Raw genomic sequence first — 20,845 nt, forward strand, 5'->3', positions numbered from 1 at the left:
CAATTTTGTGGAGTTTCTTTTGTCTTATTAAGAAAAATAGTGTTAAATCTTCAAAACTATATATAAAGCTGCTATAAAGGCTGTAAGGGGTGACCCCCGTGGAATAACGAAATGATATTTTTTAGTTAAGTAGCTGACATTCATGGTTGTTACATTTCTCAGAGTTATTAAATATTCTCTTTGATTTGTCATTCAAGTTAAGTCTGCTGTATTTTCACAACCTACTAAACAGTTTCAGTTTGAATCATTTTGGCCTCAAGCAATATTCAAGATGTCCCCATCTCTCCAGAGAGAATCTGAGGTTGTAGGACTCTGTTCTTTCCTACTTGCTTTATTTCTGTTTCTCTGAGTCTTCATCTGTTCCTTGTTTTCTCTCTACTAGATGAATTTCCAGGGGGTTTAAATAGAGCTTTTCTCATTTTCCCTTATAGGATTCTTCCAAGAACATTTCTGCACTGAAGTCTTTGCAATATCTGTGCTTTGTATAGTTTCAAGTCAGCCCAGGTGTATCAATAAAAGATTAGGAGATAATCTTCTTTCTTGGGGACTTCAGTGTGTGGCTTCTCCCTGCCATCTCAGCACTCCAGCTATCTCCTCAGTAATGCTCAGCATGGCTAGTTTGGAGCTGCCAGGGGTTTACAGGCAGAAGTTTTTGCTGTGTGACACTGTTGCTGAGAGGCAGAGCACAGTGCAGCACCTCAGCCTGGCAAGGGCTGGGGCCCTAAAGCACAACTTGCTGCTGCTGCTGCTGCTGTCTGATCCCCCAGCCCTGGGAACAGAGATCCTGCTTCTTTGGAGGTGAAGCACAGAACCACCACATGGAATTGCAGCAGCTGGATGGATGAAGGGCTGAGCTTCACCAACTCCTTAGGTGCTCACGATCTCTGCTTTTCATGGAAAATGAAATAATGAAGTGCCTTACTAGCTGTCTGCTACCAAAGATCTATAAAGTGTTCCTCTATGCTTTTGCACTGATTAGAATCTAAAGAAGCAGGTTCAGTATATTAAGGTCTATGTTCTTCAAACAGCACAGTCAGTAAAATCATACAGAATTTTGTGTTCAGTCTCCTGAAAAATTCTGTGCAAAAAAGAATTCTGTAATACCTCTTAATTTTCAGCTCATAACAGCAATAACAACCCTGATAGGTGCTGTTTCCTGGGAATTCATGACCCGTTGGTGTCCTTTCAGTAAGATGCAAAGCAGCTTTATTTCACTTTGACCATCAGACCTTAACAGCAGCTTGATGAGTTTACTATTTTCATTTGTAAATCTGCGTTTTCTGCCATGTGTTTTCAATAACAAGTTTCTCCCAAGGGCTTTGAATTTCAGTGGCAAATAAAATATTGACGATGTTTTTGGATATATATGTTCTAACACTTATCAGTGAGACATTATACAGGCCATTTGCCGGCAATAACAACATAATAAGAGCTTGGCAGGATATATTTTTTTTCTATCTGGAGGCTAGATTATTTTAAATTGATAACAGGGGCCAGATGGCTATTTATAAGGGCAAGATATGAATTGCAAGCATATGTTTCCAAGGCAATGTTGGCCAGTGGCTGTTCAAGCATAAATTGCTTCCTATTACCACTTTTGATAGGAGGGATATGGTCTAGTTCACCTCTGTGGGAACACAGTGTGGCAGGACACTTCCATCACTGCTCTTTCCACCATTTCCAGTAAAAAAAAGACAATATTTACTCCATCATGACACCCCTAATTGATACTGCAGTGAGTAATTTTGTTGTGTTGTTGAATAAAGGTTAGGGTTCTTCCATACTGTTATGTAGTATTCCCATAGAGAGCTACTTACATGGTGTAGAAGATGCAAGGAGGAATTATAGAGTTGATAATATGACCTACAGGATACAAGAGTGAATTGATGCTTTGGAAACAAAAATGTGATTCCTCAAGTATCACAGGAGTACCATTTCTCTAAACTTTACCTGTGAAACAGTTAAGAAACAGACCTGAAAATCATTATTAGGTTGTGAAGTTAGAATGAGATTGTGATTTTCTTTTTGTTTATGAAAGGACGAAACAGCAGCTGATTACAGTATGGCTAAATTTTTACTAAACCTGGACAAAGAATATGGGAAGGGAGAAGGGGAGAGTACTTGTCCTGTCTGAAGGAAGAAGCCTGTGTCTAAAAATCTACCATATTATTGTCAAAGCAAGAGCTGCTTGATGCCTTTACTCATGTGCTCTGGTTGATTTTCTCTCTTTCTTTTTTCAAGGCTTAGAAATAATGATTCAGTCAAAAAGACTTTTCTAGCAGCTTGCCTACCATCTTCATATAACTTGAGAGGCTGCTTTGCTGATGTCCTGTACTTTGCTGACTCTGAATATGTAGTTTAAATCCATTCCTTTAATCATATGATAAAGAAGGAATCTGATATAATCTAAAAGCAAAGGGCAAGTAGTTCTTTTGTTAACATAGGTATAAGTTAGGTGTAAGTTTTTTGGCTGGAGATAACCACTGGCTTTTTAACAAAAGCTCTGAAAACCTGGTCATCTCTTTTGTTTCTGGCATAGTTTGAATTGCTTTTCCCAGAATGGAAAATAGGTTGAAAGGTGTATGTGTTTTGCTTGAGGCCTTTTTATTAAATTTTTATATTTTTTTTTGTCTTAAGCTTATGCTTTCTGTATTTTGCAAAAGCAATGCTATGAGAGGGCTATTCAGTACAGTCTAGTATTCCAAGCTCTGTTCCCTATCTCCACTATCCTCTTTTTGGGAACCTCATGATCTATATTCAGCGTTCCTTATTTTCCTCCATCTACATTTAAACTTAGAAATCTCTGCCCTGGAATCCACTGCCCAAAATAAGTGTGCTATTAAGCTGACAGCATGTCACTGATGCCATGTTTTTTCATAAATATAAATATGCAGCATCAGCAATCACATTCTTCCTGTAAGATTCTTATCCTCAGATTAAAGTGGCACAAGTCTAGGGTACACACAGCACTAATATAAATTTTAAGACCTACCCACAGCAGAATTTCTAATCTTTCAGTATTAGCAGTGTAGTAAGGTACCATATTCTCTACATTTTTTTTAAATCCTATTCCTGCATCAGTACACTGTAAATTAGCATACAAATTATTTTATCAGTGTTTCTTATTTTCCAAAGGTGGGGGACTGTTTGCCTTCCCATATTTTCTCAGTAAAGTTTAACTGCAGGTGGAGAGGAGGTAGGACTTCAGCCATTGGATTGTTTCATGATTTAAGAGGTGACATATGTTTAGTGCTCTATATTTCTCATGAGGTCTTAAGCTGATACCAATGAGAATTCTTAAAACTAACTATAGGCACTTAACTCTGTATGATTTAAAGCTCTATAGCAGCACAGCAAATAGATTACAGTGGAAATACTAGACAAATATTAAAAACCACTGTTGTTTTGAACAAGGTAAACGTGGAGAATTGACCACACCTGCTTGCTACACAGATGTTGTGCCAAGGACAAGCTCAGAGAGCCAGTATCAGGAACTTGCAGCAGAGACACATTTAAGATTAATGTCTCACAAATTGCTAAATTAAACTAACAAGGCTGTACAGTACTGTGCTTTATGTGAGTGTGGCATTTATGCTGATTAGGATATGATAAGTTATCATAATCAGTTAGTAATCAGCTCACTTCAAAACAGTGTGACCAAAATGAAGAGTTTACCTTACATTCTGAAAATGATAGGTGTGAAGGCTATAAAATATTAGTTCTGTTTTTTAACCCCCCTTGGCAGTTAGTTTTTGAGGGTAGCATGCACAGCTGTTATATAAAGCAGTCTTTCTGGGTACGTGCCGTCTTTGAAAATCAGATTCCTTTTTTCTCCAAGTTCTCCTTTGCTGATGGTTGAGGGGGCCATTGCAGGGTTTGGGTTTAATTCACTGGGATTAACAGCACAGCATATTTAAAATTCTTATCGTTCTTCTTAATGATAGAAAGAGGTGTGCAGTACCTGGGGCCCCCCAAAATCAATAAAGTTCCCTGATAGGGTTTTGTGGGTGTTTCACAGCTAAAGACCTTCAGCCATTACCACACAGATTTACCAGCGAATTTCAGAATACCTTTAGCTATTCTACAGGGGTGCTAAGTTGCAGAAGAAAATATTTACTTTCTTTCTTCCTTATTTTAGGATATTTGTTTTCCCTCATTCTCTGCCACATAACTAAGGAAAGTAAATCTAATGGCTAAGTAATCTCTCACACTGGATTATGTTTTAGATTTCTTATCAGCATCTATTGTGTAAGTATAGTCTGACTCATGGGAGAACAACTGTTATCAAATATATGTTTCTTTGGAAGTTTTGGTAAAAGATAATGAGCTTTTCCTACCTTATAATATAAACCATACCTTACATTATAAGGCATGTTTTGCTCATGCCACACTTTCCTGAATGGACGGAGATAATGGCTGGTAGGGCTTTACTGATTTCTTTGTTTAATATTTTCAGTTCTTTATTTAATTTTTTTATAACTATAAACCATGTTAGATGGAAGAAACAGTACAAATATGCAGAGATTTATATCATGTTCATGTATTAAAGTTGCATCTACATGGGAAGGATACATGGGGGCAGTGATACAGCAGAAAAATTAACCCTTACAACTGTTGCAGAGCGGCCTAGAAACTGGATCTGTATGAGATTGTGTTCTTGCAAGTTAGGTTCCCTAAAACTTGGGCACCTAGTAATTTAAAATATTACTTTTCAAAATCTGGATCCATTAAGTTTCGTCGTATCCTGCAACTACAGAAATTTCGTAGGTACCCCAGAGGTCTGCTACCCTTCAGAAACAGAATTACCTCTGTCTCAATGGTGCTCAATTGCCCGGTGTCCATGATATTCCCAAGTTGCAACGGGATTCAGAAAAAAAAAAAAAAAGTATTTTATCTTTTGGGTACTGTCTAATCCATGTCTTATACACTCAATACCAGTTCTTTTCATCTACCTCTTCTGGACTACAGAGGGAAACAGTTTCCACTGGTGGGGTGAGAGGTTTTGCAAAATGACTAACCTGCATTCAAAGCTTTGCTGTGTATTAGGTAGAGGAAGGACTTGAAGATAGATTCTTTATAACATAAATTTGTGAGTATTAATTGATAATTTGTTAAAGAGGACACTGAGTTTGTCGTCAGTTTGCTGTTTGTGGGGTTTCTTTTTGAAGGGAGGACAGACCATGCTGAGTAATGCACTTTTAACTGCAAGGTGAGGTTTTCAATTGTGAATGGAAGTGGATTTAAGTAACTGCACTACTTCTAAAGGGGATCCCTCTCATATCTCCTCCTTTGGAATCTTCTCTTAGCTAGGTCAGCTAGTTGATATTAAACACCTTTTTAATCGCTGAAGACAGAGCCTAAAGCCTGTCAGCTTGCAGCTGTCAGTTCTGCTGGGTAGAAAGACACTACAGTTAGGGATCATAATGAAACTTTAATAGTTCTTGTAAAATACAAATAATAATAATAGAAAACATCCTATCCTTAACAGACCACAGTATAAATTGACAAAACAGAGGTATTTTTATCTTACAGTTTAGGGACTGATATGTTGGCTTGCTGAGGTTTATGAAACAAACCTCATCTAGGATCAAACATCCTACAATAGAAGACATCAGAAACAGAAGGAAGTTACTTACAAGATCACAATATTTATTCCTGGGAAACCAGAGGAATGAAAATTCTGGTTTCTTTTTTTCTTGAAAATGCTGCCCGTTTGAGAATTTTGTTCACATATAGAGGTTTTTCCAAGATCCATCTCTGGCCAAGAAAGGATCAGTGATACACTACAAGTGAGAGAGACCAGAAGGTCATGGAAACATTGAGTGTAACACACAGCTAGAAAATTATATTAAGGTAAGGCAAGTACATCATATACAGAGATGGGAAGCAAAGTTTAGAATTGACTTCCAGATCAGAGTATCTGGGAGGTATCATGCTTCCTCAGTTCACAAGAATACCTTTCCTGTTACAAAAATAACTGGTAGTTATATGACATTTTTGCTTTTGAAAAACAAGAAACGATTTTTACAATATGACCTGGAATCATGGAAAGTTACTTTATGTCTTTATACATTTTGTCTGTGTCTACAAATCCGAGGTTGTCTGTTAGTTCTAGTTTGTATTTTCTACAATTTTGGCTTTCTATTGTTATAAAAGAATAAGAAATTGCTCAAGCCTTAAAACTGATCTCAGTATTTGCATAACAAATGTGTGAGTGAAACTAAAAAAGCTCATTTGTACCCTCAGCATCCAGTCTCCACTTCAGTGGTGTCACTCAACAAACATGACACCATATAAAGGGGACTTGTGTGAACTGCACTTTCACTTCACTTTGAAGCAGAAGGGTAAGTTGAATTTCCTCTTCATAAATCACAAGGAATTTCAGCTAGAAGGCAAACCCATTTCTTTTTATTTCTGTGGTCATACTTACATTTTAAAATTGAATTTTCCTTTATTAGTCATTTTTTACTTTGCTTATACTAGCAATTTTAGTAGATGGGGACACGCCTGAAGGACACTAGATAGTAATGACTGATGAAGGTCATTAAAAGTGGATTAAAACTGAAGAGCTGGTTTTTCTTCCATTTTGCTTTATAATTGATCAAGACTTTGACTCTGCATCATAATCCAATTATGAGCTGGATGCAGTAGTCCATTCAAACGTAATTCCCTGAATGATGATCATCAGGCAAAGGCTACGTGTTGTAATTGCATTTCCTTATCTCAGGGATGTAAGTATTCCTAGCCACCTAAGGTAGGTTTAATAATCTGCTCTCTCTAAGTCATTGGCCAGCATTTTCAGAGGTGTCTGCTAGCCTTCAATACATTAAAGGGTAAACAGATCAAGACACTTCAGATTCAACAGACAGAACTCAAAAGCGCTTTTAATACTGCTCATGTGTTCCCACTCTTTAAAGTGGAAATTCTTGACCATGAAGAATAGATACTGCTGTTAATTAAACAGATACTATATGCTACAAATTTATGACATAATTGAATATTCTTATCTTCAAGGGTATGTCCTACTGAATTGACTTTGATGAGACATTCCCCTAGAAAACAAGTTTGGTGTTGATGCAGATTAAGAATAATCTCAAAACTCTTCTATGACAGAATCAATCTGGGAGATATAAACAATACTTCTATTTGTAAAAATCTCAGCCCATTTTACAAATGGTAACTGATATTTTGATTCTGCTTGGCATATATACTTTGAAACAAATACCTTGTTATTACTGATGAACCCAGATTTTAATAATCTTGCAGCATTCAAGCCAACCAAGGTTTTATTTTCAATTTTGAGTGGTGCTGGATTTAGAACATATATTATGTGTCAAATCTGGTTGTTTTTGGGTTTTTTAAGAATGGAGATTTTTGAGAGAGAGTAGTACAGGATCCTCTCTAATTCATGCCACTAGAAAAGTGGAGGATGAGCCTTAAGTTACATATTTTGTATGAGAATCAACACAACACGATCACCTCATTAGAAATGAGGATACCAATCCTTGTCTCTTGAACCTTGCTTTATAGCTCTTATTATTTCAACTGAATGATGTCAATAACTGAGTATCTCCATGACACAGTAACTTACAGTCCTTCAATTCAGGTTTCATAACTGCACAGCATACCCACTCCCTGTGTTGTAAACCCACGATGTATATAATTTGAGTGCTTTTTAGTCATAATAGCACTAAGATTATAACCGTACTTAATGTTATATCTGAAAGGATAAAATAAGATTAATAGGCCTATTGCTAACCAGCAAAAATGCATTTTCCACAAGAATAACTCTGACATTTTCAAGCTTGTGGAATTTTGTTCAAAACAAGATAGGAATGTCAACTGAGCTGTAACATTTTGCCCATGTGTAAAACACTATCAGTCTGTTTATGTCAAACAAATGTGCTTAAATAGTACTGTGGTTGAAGAGATTGCTAACTAGCTCCAAAACATTGCAATAACCACTGTAACAGATTGTGCCCTTCAGGTTGGTATCATAAGCATCATTGAGTGATTATAGTCCTTAACAGCCAACTAATGGCATAAGTGTGATCAGTTACATCCAAGCCCATCATTTCTCAAGGATAAATCCAACAAATAGTCAGTGACAGCAAAAGGGATAATTTATCTTCACTACTCCCAAATGTGTGGCTATCATTCTGTAATGAGCACGTCAAGCTGAATCAGACTAAAAAGAGTTTAAACTACACAATGGTAGAAAATAATCTGGGAAATCTCTTACACCTAAACTATAGACTGTATTTAAACAAGGAAATAATGTAAATTTAAAGAATTTGCAATTATATGAGCCAATAATTTCTTACAAAATCGTTGCCTGACAAATGTGTGGGTTTTCTTACAGCTGGCCTGAGCAATCATGTTGTCTTACTCATCCTACACACTCACAGCAGTAGCTGCTTTGTTAGTGACTTGCCATGCATTAAGTAAATGTCCAGAAATTTCTGGGCTGCCTGATATCCCTGGAAGAGATGTTCTGAAAGGACAGCCACGTGTACCGGGTAAGTAAACTTCCCTTTTTTGGAACAGATCCTTGTCATGAAGGCAGCATTGACACAGAAGGACGTGTGCTCTCAAGGAAGCAGCTGTGTTAAGCAGGGGAAGGAAAACTTGAATGGAGGAAGCAGGCAGTTTAAATATTTATTTTTTTTTCTCAAAAGACAAGCCTCCTCTCTCTTCTGGGAGAAGAGGGGAAGTGAATAGGTTATAAATACTTTAAGATATAAATATTATATATACAAATATGTCTTTGCAGTGCTTTTTCCATTGACATTCCAACGGGAATTGCTTCTTTCACAGGAGAAGTTATCTTTTATTTCTTTTTTTTTTCTTTTTTTTTTTTTTTTTTTAAGTATGAAGGCAATGCTATCCAATACTCAAAAGTGTAATTAAAAGGATTCTGGCATGTTGCTCTAGTGTTCAAAGATGATATGTGCAAAAGTAGACTGATAAAGAACACAGTTTGCACTGTGTAATTTTCCTTCTAGGTAGAAATGCTTTCTCCAAGTCCGTTGACAAGGCTAAAGCACTATCAAAATTATTCATAAACTCTCTTTATTAGGTCAAATATGGGTTTTTTTAATCGATTGTGAAGTGCAATAAGTGTTGCAAAATTGCAACTTGTGGATGCAGCAATATTTTGTGGTTCTACATTGCTATTTGTTTCAGTTGTCAATAATTGGAATGTGATCATGGGAGCACATTAGTGACTTTATTCTACATGTAGGACCTTTATTTCCCATGGAAACGGGTATGAAAAAGGAATCTACCTTTACAACGCTTTACAGTACTGCTAAAGTACACCTTTAGCAAGCACTGCTGGATGGGCTCTATTTCACACTATCTATGCAGAAAGTTTCCTCTACAAGTGTTTATGCCTTCACTGAAATAAGATCCCACTGTAAAAACACAAAGCATTCACCCTGCACACTAAAAAAAAAAATGGTATGGTGTCATAGGAACTGGTCCCTCTCTAAAATCTCCCTTGTGCTTGTTCACCACCATTTAGTAGAATGAGACAAATTCTGTTTTGCAAAGCCAGTTTCACACATATAACGAACAAAGTTCTTCAACCTAGGAAAATTTAGTTGGTTCTGTGCAGAGGGGAATTAGTAGCATTTTAGAGGGTTGGATGTTTTTGCTAGTCTGCTTTACAATAGATTAACAACAACATGAAAAAATTACTGGGAAAATATTTATTTTACACCTAATGATGTAAAAAAAAAAAAACTATTACACGCTAGTTCTGGAAAATTATTAGTTTTGTCAAGGGAATTGTTCCTATCATCAGGGCCTAGTTTTGCTCGATTGTATAACTTTTAATTTTATCTATATAGGTCTACCTGGTTCTCCAGACATTGACTGCCACAATCTTTTAGTAAATTTGCAACACCGACTTTTCCAACTTGAAGCCGGTAATTCTTCTTCTTGTTACTATTTCAGCTCACAAACAGTTTTAAGCTCAGTAGGCAAAGCTAATTATAGATTCATGACTTGCAGGAAAGAAATTGCATTTGAAAACAGTACTGCATCCCAAAACTCCATTTTCTCATCCAAAGCTCGGGAAATCAAGACTCTGTTTCCCTGGAGTAGTAGATTTCTTTTAGCAACTGTAACACACATTTATTAAAATTTGAGTTATTTGAAAAATATTACAACTGATGTTGCACTTTCCACACAGATTCATGGGAACTCCTCAGTTTTGTACCACATATTTTTATTTATCAGAAACCAGATTGTTGAGGGTGGTAAATTGTTTCTTACTGAGAAAGAATTCATAAAAAAATATCACTTCTCTGTTTCACTTACTCAGATTTTAAGTAAACTGATCCTCTTTAGAAAGCACACTCAATATAACAGGGCTCACAGAGTATGTAGTAAATGTGAGTGGAAAATCCTTGTCTTGGAGAGAAGGACAGATGGTCACAAGGAGCATAACAATACACTTAGGGAAAAACTAGTGGATTGGTAAAATTTAAGATCTTGTTTTCTCTTCATCCGTTACTCTCATTTTTGCCTTCTCTTCCTCTTACCACCTTTGCTCTTCGTCTCTTGATTTCCCTTTCTTTGCTTTTTCTTTAATAGGCTGCAGAAAATTTAAAAAGCTAAGTAGGTTTTTTCTTTTCATGTTTCAGCACTTGCTTTGAATGGGAAAATAAGAGAAGTAGGAGAGAAAGTCTTTGCTACCAATGGAAAGAAAGCTGATTTTGCATCTGCACTACGGTCCTGTGAAGAGGCTGGAGGAACTCTTGCAACTCCCATGAATGAGGAGGAGAATAAAGCTATTATGGACATTGTGAAACAGTACAAGCAATATGCTTACTTGGGCATTAAAGAGTGTGAGACTTCAGGCCAGTTTACCTATATAACTGGGGTGCCCCTGGGCTACACCAAGTGGCACCAATATGAGCCTAATGGCAAAGGGAAAGAAAAATGTGTAGAGATGTACACGGATGGGAGCTGGAACGACAAAAAGTGCAACCTCTATCGTCTCACAGTCTGTGAATTTTAAAGAATGGCCTTTCAGCCACCTCAGAGTGTGGAGACAATGAAATATGCTGTGCCTTAGGTTTATAAAATCGCTGCAAATTTTCTGTATCGTAAAATCTAAAATGAATCGTATTTAGGTAATTTTTTATCCTTAAGAAAATGCTAAATGTGGTAGGTGATTAACATAATTAAAATGTGCTTAATCTGATGTGTTTCTCTCTTTTGGAGGGTTGGGAATACTTTACAATTCATTTTTCATGGCAGGCTGTCTCTGTGCCTTCGTGAAGATTAGAGGAGAATTTCAAGGTTTGACCTGGGATATTGGAAAAGTCTGAAGTTAAAATTGCCCATACCTTCATAGTGGAAGCATTTCCAAGTACTTAATAGTTTCTGCCTTAAAAGAGATGCCCAGAGTTGACTTCACTGGAGCAATTATGGTCTCAGGTTTTGTACCTCACCTTTGATTATAGAGCTTGTGTCATATTTAAGCACACACTGACTCACTCAGCATCCACATTTAATTTTTTGTTTTATGCAAATGTTAACAGTACCAGTTACAATTAATTATCTTAGTGTTTTATAGAGTGTAGCTTCTGAAACTAAGATAAATATTTCATTAGATCCAAGTAGACAAAGATATGTGTATAAATGCCAAAGATCGCATTTTGTTGCTAAAGCAGCACATTCCCTCAGAAAACAATCTTTTACAAAATATTTCTTTTACAAAATATTTTCACTGCTTGCTCAGTTGGGTAGGTGGTGAGCAGGGGCAGCTCAGTAGAGTACCATGGGTAGCAAATTCTCACATACTTACCTTGCAATAGAGTTAAAAATACATTCATAAACACTTCATATCCTGCTCCTCACCCACATGTGGCCTCTGTGCAGGGAGCCCCAAGGAAGCTGGACTTGACTCTGGGCAGTGTTCCCTGGTCTATACTGAGGAGAAAGATGGGATCTTTTCACAAGCCCTGTCAAGTAGGAAAGATTTTGGATCTTCAGGCAGCTTTGGCAATGGATGATCCATGTCCAGGTTGCATGCAGCACTCCAACTGATCAGGGAGCACACAGGGATTCTGAAATGGAAAAAGTACACCCAGTACCATGTTGGATAGATTCCAAAGTGTGAACCTGCTTTACAAAGTAGCTTGCTTTAAGACTTATGACCACGATACCATTTTAGCCAAAAGTTTTGAATGGGAAGGGAATAGATTATGCCATGATGAAAATTCTTACTTTCAGGTTACACTGAGAAAAAATAAGGCTAAATTAATACCTTTTAATTTTCCTGGGCTCTGACTAGCTGCACTAAAGCTCCTGGAAAGAGTGGAAGGTCTACTTAAAGCTAACACTTAAATTTTAATTATTAGTATTTAAGTAAACCTTGCTAGCAATTTTTGAGTCTTTTACTCATGCAGATTCTTTGTTAGAGCAAGGTGATTACCTGTCACAAAAAGGCATCATGTTAGAGATCCCCATCCAAGAAAAAAAAAAAACACTACCAACATGGTTTTTACCTATCTGAACCAAATAAGCATATTCATTTACATAGATCTCCAACCAGTTGTGGAGTATACTATTTCTTTGCTTAATGAGCTGGTTATTTCTACCACATTGGTGTTTTCAAGCTGACTATAGAAATCTCTTGTTAAAGTCCTTAATGTGTAAAATCTTAAAAATCTAACACAATATATCATCTACATCTAAACAGATTTAGACTTCAAAACACTTGGGGGGGGGGTTATCCATTTAGGGAAAAAAGGGTATTTTTTTTTCAGTCAAAAGCTAATATTTATTACATCAATAAAAAAAGCACCTAGGCTAGCTCTGAGATTCCAATTTCTTTCTGGTTTTAGCCATTACCATTGAAAAATAGGAAAAAAAAAATCAAGAACATGTATGTTGCTTAAAAGTAAAAACACCTCAGATGTGGTGTTTTTATTTAAGAACTGCTAGGCAGCACTTTCCCCTTTATGGTTCACAGTGGATCTGCAGCATTTCAGGTAACTGAATGAAAAACCTCAGTTATTTTCATAACATATCCCCAAATAACATTGCACTCAGCTCTTCTCCTGCTACGATCTGGCCTCCCCCTTTTTACCACTCTGAAGCACCTCCTTGTTCTGTGCCCAAAGTCTTGACCATGCCTCATACATAAAACTGAGGATATCAAAGGAACTTCTGCCAGTTCTCTGCCTTCTTCATAAAAAGTTATGTCCATATTCCTTTGCATGGACTTTTATCTCCTAACTTTTATGAATTTCAGAGGGGAAAAAAAAAAGTCCAGTGTCAACCACCATATGTGGAAGAAATAAAATTCCCTAATAAAAGCAACAATCTACAGACAAGCCTGGAATGTGTTTGTATCTCATGGGTTTCATACATGGCAATTAAAAACCCAGTGTAGGTACATACTCAGTAGAATGTTGCTTATTCTTTGCAGTTCCACAGAGGAAAATTATCCAGAAATGGTTATCTTATTCTTTTAGATAGCTTTTTTTTGTGTGTCTATGTATCAATTTATACCCCAAAATGCTGTTTAAAACACCAGCATTTTGGTCTATCTTTTGTGAAAGATCTGAATTTTCCATTTATGTATTAATGGATTTTTTTCTAATGGACAGAGAGGTTGTCACAAGAAGAAACAGAATAAATTGTTTCTGTGTTCTGTTATGGTAGTAAAAATAATTTTGATACAATCTTGTTGTAGAAGTGCAAAGAGCAAACATAATCTCTGGATTATAATGACCAGACCAGGAAAAATCCAGGTTAGTGTTTTTTTCTTAGTTTATAATAATTTGCTACACAAACACAATGCAAATGTAAGATGTTTAAATCAGAAAATAAGGGACTTATTTGCTATAGGAGCCAATTTTAAGAATTAAAATCTTAGTATAAGTAAAATTCGGCAAAATTTCAACTCCTTTTGAAGCAAATGGATTGTGTCTCACATAAGATAAATTGAATACAGTTGTTGTTACAGTATATTTAACATTAAGGCCATGGCCATAAAAATTATGGATATTTATTTCAGAGAGAATTCTCTCTGGTCCAGAGTTATATCTTCTTTTATAGTGGTATAATTTATTTAGTTGTTTTAGCTTAGGAATACTATTAGCAATTTTGAGCACTTAGAAAGCTCACACCAGCCCCCATCAATCCCTACCACATGGGAAGAAATTAACCTCTGATTATACTAAATTGAGAATTTTTCTGTGACTGCCTGATTTTTGTAGAAATTTGATTTAAAAAAAACCTCAAAAACAAGCAAATGGTTCTTGAGTAAATTGAGTTCATTTTCAGCCTTAGGTGAACATAACTGACAGGATGTGACCCAGGCTGGCAGAGTTACCTTATCTTGTATGAATTGTGAGCTGTGTCTTCTGCAATTTTTTTTTAAAACCAAGTTTAAAGAATAATTGCATTATTGTTCTGTTCTTTTCCAGAAAAAAAAAGACCTTCATGTGGAAAAACAGCAGTGCTTGCTGCTGCAATATCCTAGTAGTGCCATTTTTTAATACAAAATAGGGTAAAGGTTCATCTGTGTTTTACATTTATTTGCAGCTTTTCTTTAGAAAAACAATAAGTGCAAGTAGGAGAAGAAATATTTGCCACCAGGAAATTTGTTAGCTGGTTTTGAGAAGTGGTAGAAAGACTAATGGTCTTATTACCATGCCTATGAACCAGAGGAAAATAATGTTCTTGGGAGTATTGTGTAATGGTACAAGAGACATGTTTGTCTGGACCTCAGAGTATCTGATTGCAAATGATTACCAGAAGTTGAAACACGTTGTTATAAAATCATATTAACCTGCAGTTATACAAACATACCTGATTTTAAAGCACAATAGATACAGGATGCCTGGAAATTACCGTAGCACCTTAAAAAGTTATAAGGGGCTTGGATTTCATTTGAAGTGCCTGTTAGGAAACCCAGGTTTGGCAGAATTTGGCTCAAGGGTGATAATCCAGGTTGTGATGCCAAGTGAAACCTGGAATGAAACTTTTCACTCATCTGTGCCCTTTTGCTCAGGAGGTGAACAGTACTGGAGAGCAAGGGAACCTTAACCCTTGAGGAGCCTGTGGCAGTGGTAATTATGGTTGTAAAACCTGAGCGAATTTATCCTTCTGCAGATGACGGAGGACAACCACAAAATATATGGAATAATAGTTTCATCTGGTTCATAACCATGAGGTTTGAGGGGTTTTTCCCATTAGAATGCTATTTTGCCATCAACAACTATTGAAGAAATTGAGATATTGTCTTGCTTTCTATTTGAAAACTTGATTTCTTTCTGTGTTTTTCAGCTGAACTGCACTGAGTGACATATCAGAGACACCTAGTGACCTCCACGTGGATCCTTCATACATAACCTAAGTCAGTGGAGCAAGATGACAGTAGCATTTTTATGCACTGATCACAGTGTCTCCGGGTAAAATGAAGACTTTCTGCTCTGAAATGCTGCTTACAATTTTAAAAACAACAAAACCAAACCAAAAGCCCCATGTTGAAATTTGCCATCCCAGGTGTGCATATCTTGCTGAATTATTTCCTTCCTGTTTTTAATGCTTAGCAAAAGTAGCCTCAGCTGTCCTCTGAGAAGGGGAGGCACCAGGTCTTACATGATCTGTGCCCTTCCTGGTATTTCCAGACAGAAGGGAGCTGCTGGGGACAGTCTGGTGTTGATTTGGAAAAGAAAATGAAATGCAGAAAACACAGGACAAGGTGGTAACAAGACAGGTTGGAAGCAACAGCAGAACAGCAGAAAAATCAGTGTAAACAGAAAATATGGATGGGGTTAGGGGCATTTAAATGCAAACAGAAAATAAGGAAAGAATTTTTAAAGTTATCTGAGGTGTGACTAACACTATGGAGCAGAAGAACTAACTTTTAGGAAGCTAAGTATTCAAAGGAAAGGCTAACAAACAGACTTACTGGAAGGAACACACAGCCACTTTCATCAACTGAAATTCAACTCCAGTGTCTGTATTTCCTGTATTTCTCGAACCAGCTAAGAAAGCAGCATTGACCAATGTTTGCTAGGGACAATGTTTGTCCTTAGCATGTTTTGCACTTTACCTGCCTACATTGTGCAACACAACCTGCTCTCGGAATACCCTTCATTTGCTTCACTAGCACTGAAATCATAAACCCCTTTAAGATACATGTGGAAACATGGAAGAAAAGTTGCTTCACTACTCAAAAATTGTTTGTTCTTTATCAGGTCTGTGTCCTTGAATCTTGCTGGGTTTCTGTGCTATGTGGCTCAGAGCAAGGTCAGAAAATAGTTTACAAATTATGATGGTTATATAAAATATTCTGTTAGGAAATCATAAACAAGCATAGTAGAAATATATGTATATTTAAATTTCTAATTTAGCTTGCTCCATCTTATTAATATGCTGATGAAAATCCAGAAAAGGAAACTTTATAATTTATCAAAATTACTTGCAGTTTTCCTCAGGAGTCTAACACAAGAAAAATTCTGTCTCCCTCCAGGTTTCCCAGGCCATAAGTCAGCATGGGAAACCCACTAATGCAGCCAAACCTGATCTTCTTCTCACATTTGCCTAACCTGTGTTTTCTTCCAGGTGCAGTTGAAGTGCTAAAGTTGTTCTCACCGCAGATGCAAAGGCCCAGGTTCTGCCAGTGACCTTTTCTAGGGCTCATTTAGAACCCAGGTAATGGCCCGTCTCATGTTCTCTGTTTGGCTTTGGTGGGGTTTTTCCAAAAAACAAATTAGAAAACCTCTGCCAGAAGGTTATTAAAAGCATTACATCAAGCTCTCAAAAGCTAAGAAACTTGAAATTTAACAAAAAACTTTAAACAAAGGTTACTCGTGCAAATTTAAAACAGCCCTCTCTGTCAAGGTAGGTACAAATGGGTACTGCTTATTTATTTTTCACAAGACTGGTGCCTTTTCTAGGGCACTCAATAAACAATGGTGCAGGCACAGATGCCTAGTCAGGCATCTGTGGGCACACCATGGAGGACAAAGGACTCTACGTCAGCTGTTGAGGTAAGTATGAATGTGCAGGGCACAGTGCAGAGTGCCTGTGGAGGTGATCCAGTAGCACCTCAAACTAATACGGATACTGCTTATGCTCCCCCTCTAGTCTCAAAGCTCAGCTGTCTTGGCTGTTAGCCTTGCTGCAACATCAGGATACTGGCCTGACACCACAAGGATGATGTGACCACATCTTACTTGTTTGAACTGGTGTGCAGGCTCAAAGAGCTTTCCTGAAAGTCTCCATTAAATAAAACCAACTCTCAGTTGGGAATAACTCTAAAATGCTTGGCAAGGCATTTCAGTGATGTTCCTCATCTCGAGGCCTCTGTACTCACAAGACTGGTGTAGAGCAGCTTTTTCCTTCACTGAAAGGTTGTTGTTCTATTGGAGACAACTGTTATTTAGGATCTATAAACTTACCCTGGAGTATTCTGTAAGATATTTGAGTATGTGCTTCTGTAGCTGTCTCCTCCACACACATTACAGACGTACCATTGACTTTTGCCTTTGCTGCTACAGCTCTGAGGTTCTGCTTCAGTCATTATCACTGGTAAGTCCTCGGTCTGTAACGAGAATGATGGTGCATATTATATTCCAGGTGAATTTGTTTTGGCTTATCTTCAGTGACATTTCCAATTTAACATTTACACAGCCATTCTGTGGAAACATCAGGTATTTCAAACACGTATTGAGAAACTTGCTTTGTTCTGCTCTAGGTTTGGTGTTCTAAAACGTGTGAAAGTGTTTCTACAAATTAAAAAAGTGCCCTCAAGTATTTTCCTCACATTTTAAGTATGTTTGCCTCTTGAAGAAAATCATATGCAAATTCACATCATATGACATGTTCTTTGTATTTCCTGTAAGTAAGAAGATGAATCTCAAGTTACATGCTCTATAAATTAGACCATTTAATAAGCCTTTCTTAATTCATATTGGAGCTGCTAGGTAAGTTGAACATCTTTTAATAGATTTTTGCTTAAATTACATTGAATCTATTAATCTATTACAAATTTTTCCATTTCTGATTTATGTCTCAACATTTTTATTATCACTTTCACCTATTTTTATAGACCATGCCACTTGCTGTGAAGATATGTTAAAAATGGATGCTGCAATGGAAGAATGAGCATTAACAATTGTTTTGTTCTTAAACCAATCAATAAAGACAGCTTGACCCAGTTTGTCCTAAACCAGCCTTCTCTTGCTAAAGCAACCATGTGTCTATTGCTCTCCTGTAAAATTAAAATTGAAACTATAGCTTTTTCCATGGGGCTAAATGGTATATAATGGTATCTGTTGTTTTGGGTTTTTGCTCTGCGGACTTTTGTAGTATAGCCGACTGTCTTTTGGAAAAATATTTTAATGGTTTGAAACAAGCTAACTGCTAACTTTGTAACTACATTAATGGCATTCATGTCACTGTGAGCAAAGCTTAACACAGAAAACTTCACACCCAGACAGCAAAATTCTGAAACATCTTTCCTTTTTTTTTTTTTTTTTTTTTTTAATGCAGGACTCTACACTGGAGAGAAAACCTGTCTGTTTTACCTTTGGCTTTAAATGATGCTGTCTCCACAGTTGTTCCACAAAATCTTAGGAGTAGCTTTTTTCCTGCTCCCCTTATGTGCTCAAGGTAAACCTGCAGGATTTTTTTCAAATATTCTCAAGTATTTGACTGAAGATGGAAGGGATGAAGGATTTATACCAGGTACGTATTTTTATCTGTTGTGCTTCATTTTTACGCCTTGTAAACTCAGTGCTATCTTGCATAATCTGATGTGGGTTCTACTTGAGAGAAAATAATCATATCTTTATTAATTCTTTGTATGAAAGAAGATGTCTAAATCTCTCCTATTTAATGATGCAGTGGTTCAATTCACAAAGAAAAGGTTATAATTTTCCACAGCAGAAGGAACTTGCTGCTGAGTGCTAAGCTGGAGTTGCAAGCAAGGGTTTGAACAGCTTATAGAATTCTGTCAAGGATTCAGTCCCTAGAAACAGTTAAAAATCAGCTAAACCTACTGCACAAGTGCCAGTGTTTTGCGTGGAATGGCTCAATCGCTTAGAGGGAAGACTAATTCAGTTTACCAGTTCCAGTTTTCCAGAAACATCACTGCTCTGGAGGTAATTTCCAGGAACGTATCCCCTATCATTACAGAGATCAACGTACAAAGATATCCCCTGTTTAAAACACAGCAGTAAACTAAACCATGTCAAACATTTCAAAAGTTCATATTCATTTTTCGTGATTAACCCGTGCTTTATCTTGAAAGCCAAGACTCAGACTGTAACACAAAGTACATAATAGCTGCTTTTGTTCATAGCTTTCATACCAGTGGCTGACAATGAAATGGGAGACATTAATCATCGATTGGAACGTCGTATTTCCAGACTGGAAGGAGGTATTTTATCTGCCCTTACTTTCTGCTGTAACTGGATTAGTGGGGATAGAAAAGATGAGCAAAAATGGCTTCTTAGGAAAAAGGCAGTATTTTCTGCAGTTTTGTTGCATTCTATTTATATCCTGTTTATCATGCATGATAACTCTCAAGTGGGGGGATAGGGAATTAGATTTTCGTAGTTAGCAGGAGATGCCTGGGTAACAGTTCTGAAGTAGGAGTGCAAGCAAGTCAAGAATGAACCAGATTAAAACCCCTGCCTATGCTGAACTGCTCCATGGGCATCTCATGCTCCCAACAGACAAATAAACTGAACACTGAAAACATGGAAAAACAAGCACGATTAGATCACACTCACTCAAGCACATAACACTAAATGTCAAGGACATCTGTATACTGCAAACCATCTCAGAGTCTTAGAGAGAGTCTCAAAGAAAGTCATATACTTCTTCCAAATGTAGAATTCCTCACTTCCTTCCCTATTTCTCCAACCTGTTTTATGTGTCTCCTGTTTCACTGCCTCTATTTATGTGCTTCTTCCCTTTTTCCCCCTCCTCATTTTCAGATTTCTTCTGGCTTTTGTGGGTTATATTTTTTCCTTCCTTTTTTTTTAGCTTTGATTTCAAGTTCTCATTTCCTTTACCTTTTCCTGAGTTTAATCTAAAATTATGAAGGAAAATAGAAGGAGTTAAAATGGGCAGTGACCACAAAAAAAATGCATAAAAGTTTAACAGCTTTCACCTCATCTTGCAGTCCTTCGCTTGGAAAAGAGGATAACAGAATCTGGAGGAAAAATATTTGCTACTAACGGGAAAAAAGCTGATTTCAATACTACACTGCAAAAATGCAAAGAGGCTGGAGGGTCTATTGCTGCTCCGAGGAACCCAGGCGAGAATGATGCCATTCAGTACTTTGTGAAAACTTTTAATACCTACGCCTATCTAGGGGTAAAGGAATCTCTTATTCCAGGCAAATTCCAGTTCCTGGATGGTACAGAGCTAGGCTATACTAACTGGCATTTAAATGAACCTTCTGGCAAAGGGGAAGAGGGATGTGTGGAGATGTACACTGATGGCACTTGGAACGACAAAAGGTGCAATCAGAATCGCCTTATTGTCTGCCAGTTTTAGTGCTTCCCTTGCTGCTCTCTGGCAGGCTTTCTGGAATATGCTTCTCTCTTGGTTGTCTCTTCATCTGTAGCTAGTGAACTCATATAATGCAGCATCAAAAAATAAAATCCACTCTTTCCCAGCCTGATTTATCTTTTAAACAAATGCCAACAATAAAGAGGAAGTTGTTTATAACAAAACCAGTGGCCATTTTGCCTGTTTTGTTATTCATTGCCCACTGAGTCTCTTAATACTAATGCCTGTGGGTTTCTACTGCTATTAGCCTGCTAATTTATTACAAGATCAAAAAGTAGATTTC

General features: G+C 37.0%; 1 protein-coding gene and 1 long non-coding RNA gene across 2 annotated transcripts; one reads left to right on the forward strand and one right to left on the reverse strand.

Annotated features, from left to right (window-relative positions):
* Positions 1-992: 992 nt before the first annotated feature.
* Positions 993-17,582, reverse strand: LOC126650504 (uncharacterized). Its single transcript, XR_007631439.1, has 3 exons — positions 17,511-17,582; positions 4,807-12,083; positions 993-3,890 (listed from the first exon to the last, which is right to left on the reverse strand). It is a non-coding gene; the product is annotated as an uncharacterized LOC126650504 (long non-coding RNA).
* A 222-nt stretch (positions 17,583-17,804) lies between these two features.
* SFTPD (surfactant protein D) lies at positions 17,805-20,556 on the forward strand. The gene is made up of 3 exons (XM_050335360.1): positions 17,805-18,726; positions 19,343-19,420; positions 20,171-20,556. The coding sequence occupies exons 1-3, from the start codon at positions 18,579-18,581 to the stop codon at positions 20,545-20,547; spliced, it is 603 nt and encodes a 200-aa protein (XP_050191317.1). The 5' UTR covers positions 17,805-18,578; the 3' UTR covers positions 20,548-20,556.
* The last annotated feature ends 289 nt before the right edge of the window (positions 20,557-20,845 follow it).

Source organism: Myiozetetes cayanensis, unplaced genomic scaffold (genome assembly GCF_022539395.1).
Source record: "Myiozetetes cayanensis isolate MyiCay16 unplaced genomic scaffold, myiCay2020 scf10, whole genome shotgun sequence".
Taxonomy (NCBI): Eukaryota; Metazoa; Chordata; class Aves; order Passeriformes; family Tyrannidae; genus Myiozetetes; species Myiozetetes cayanensis.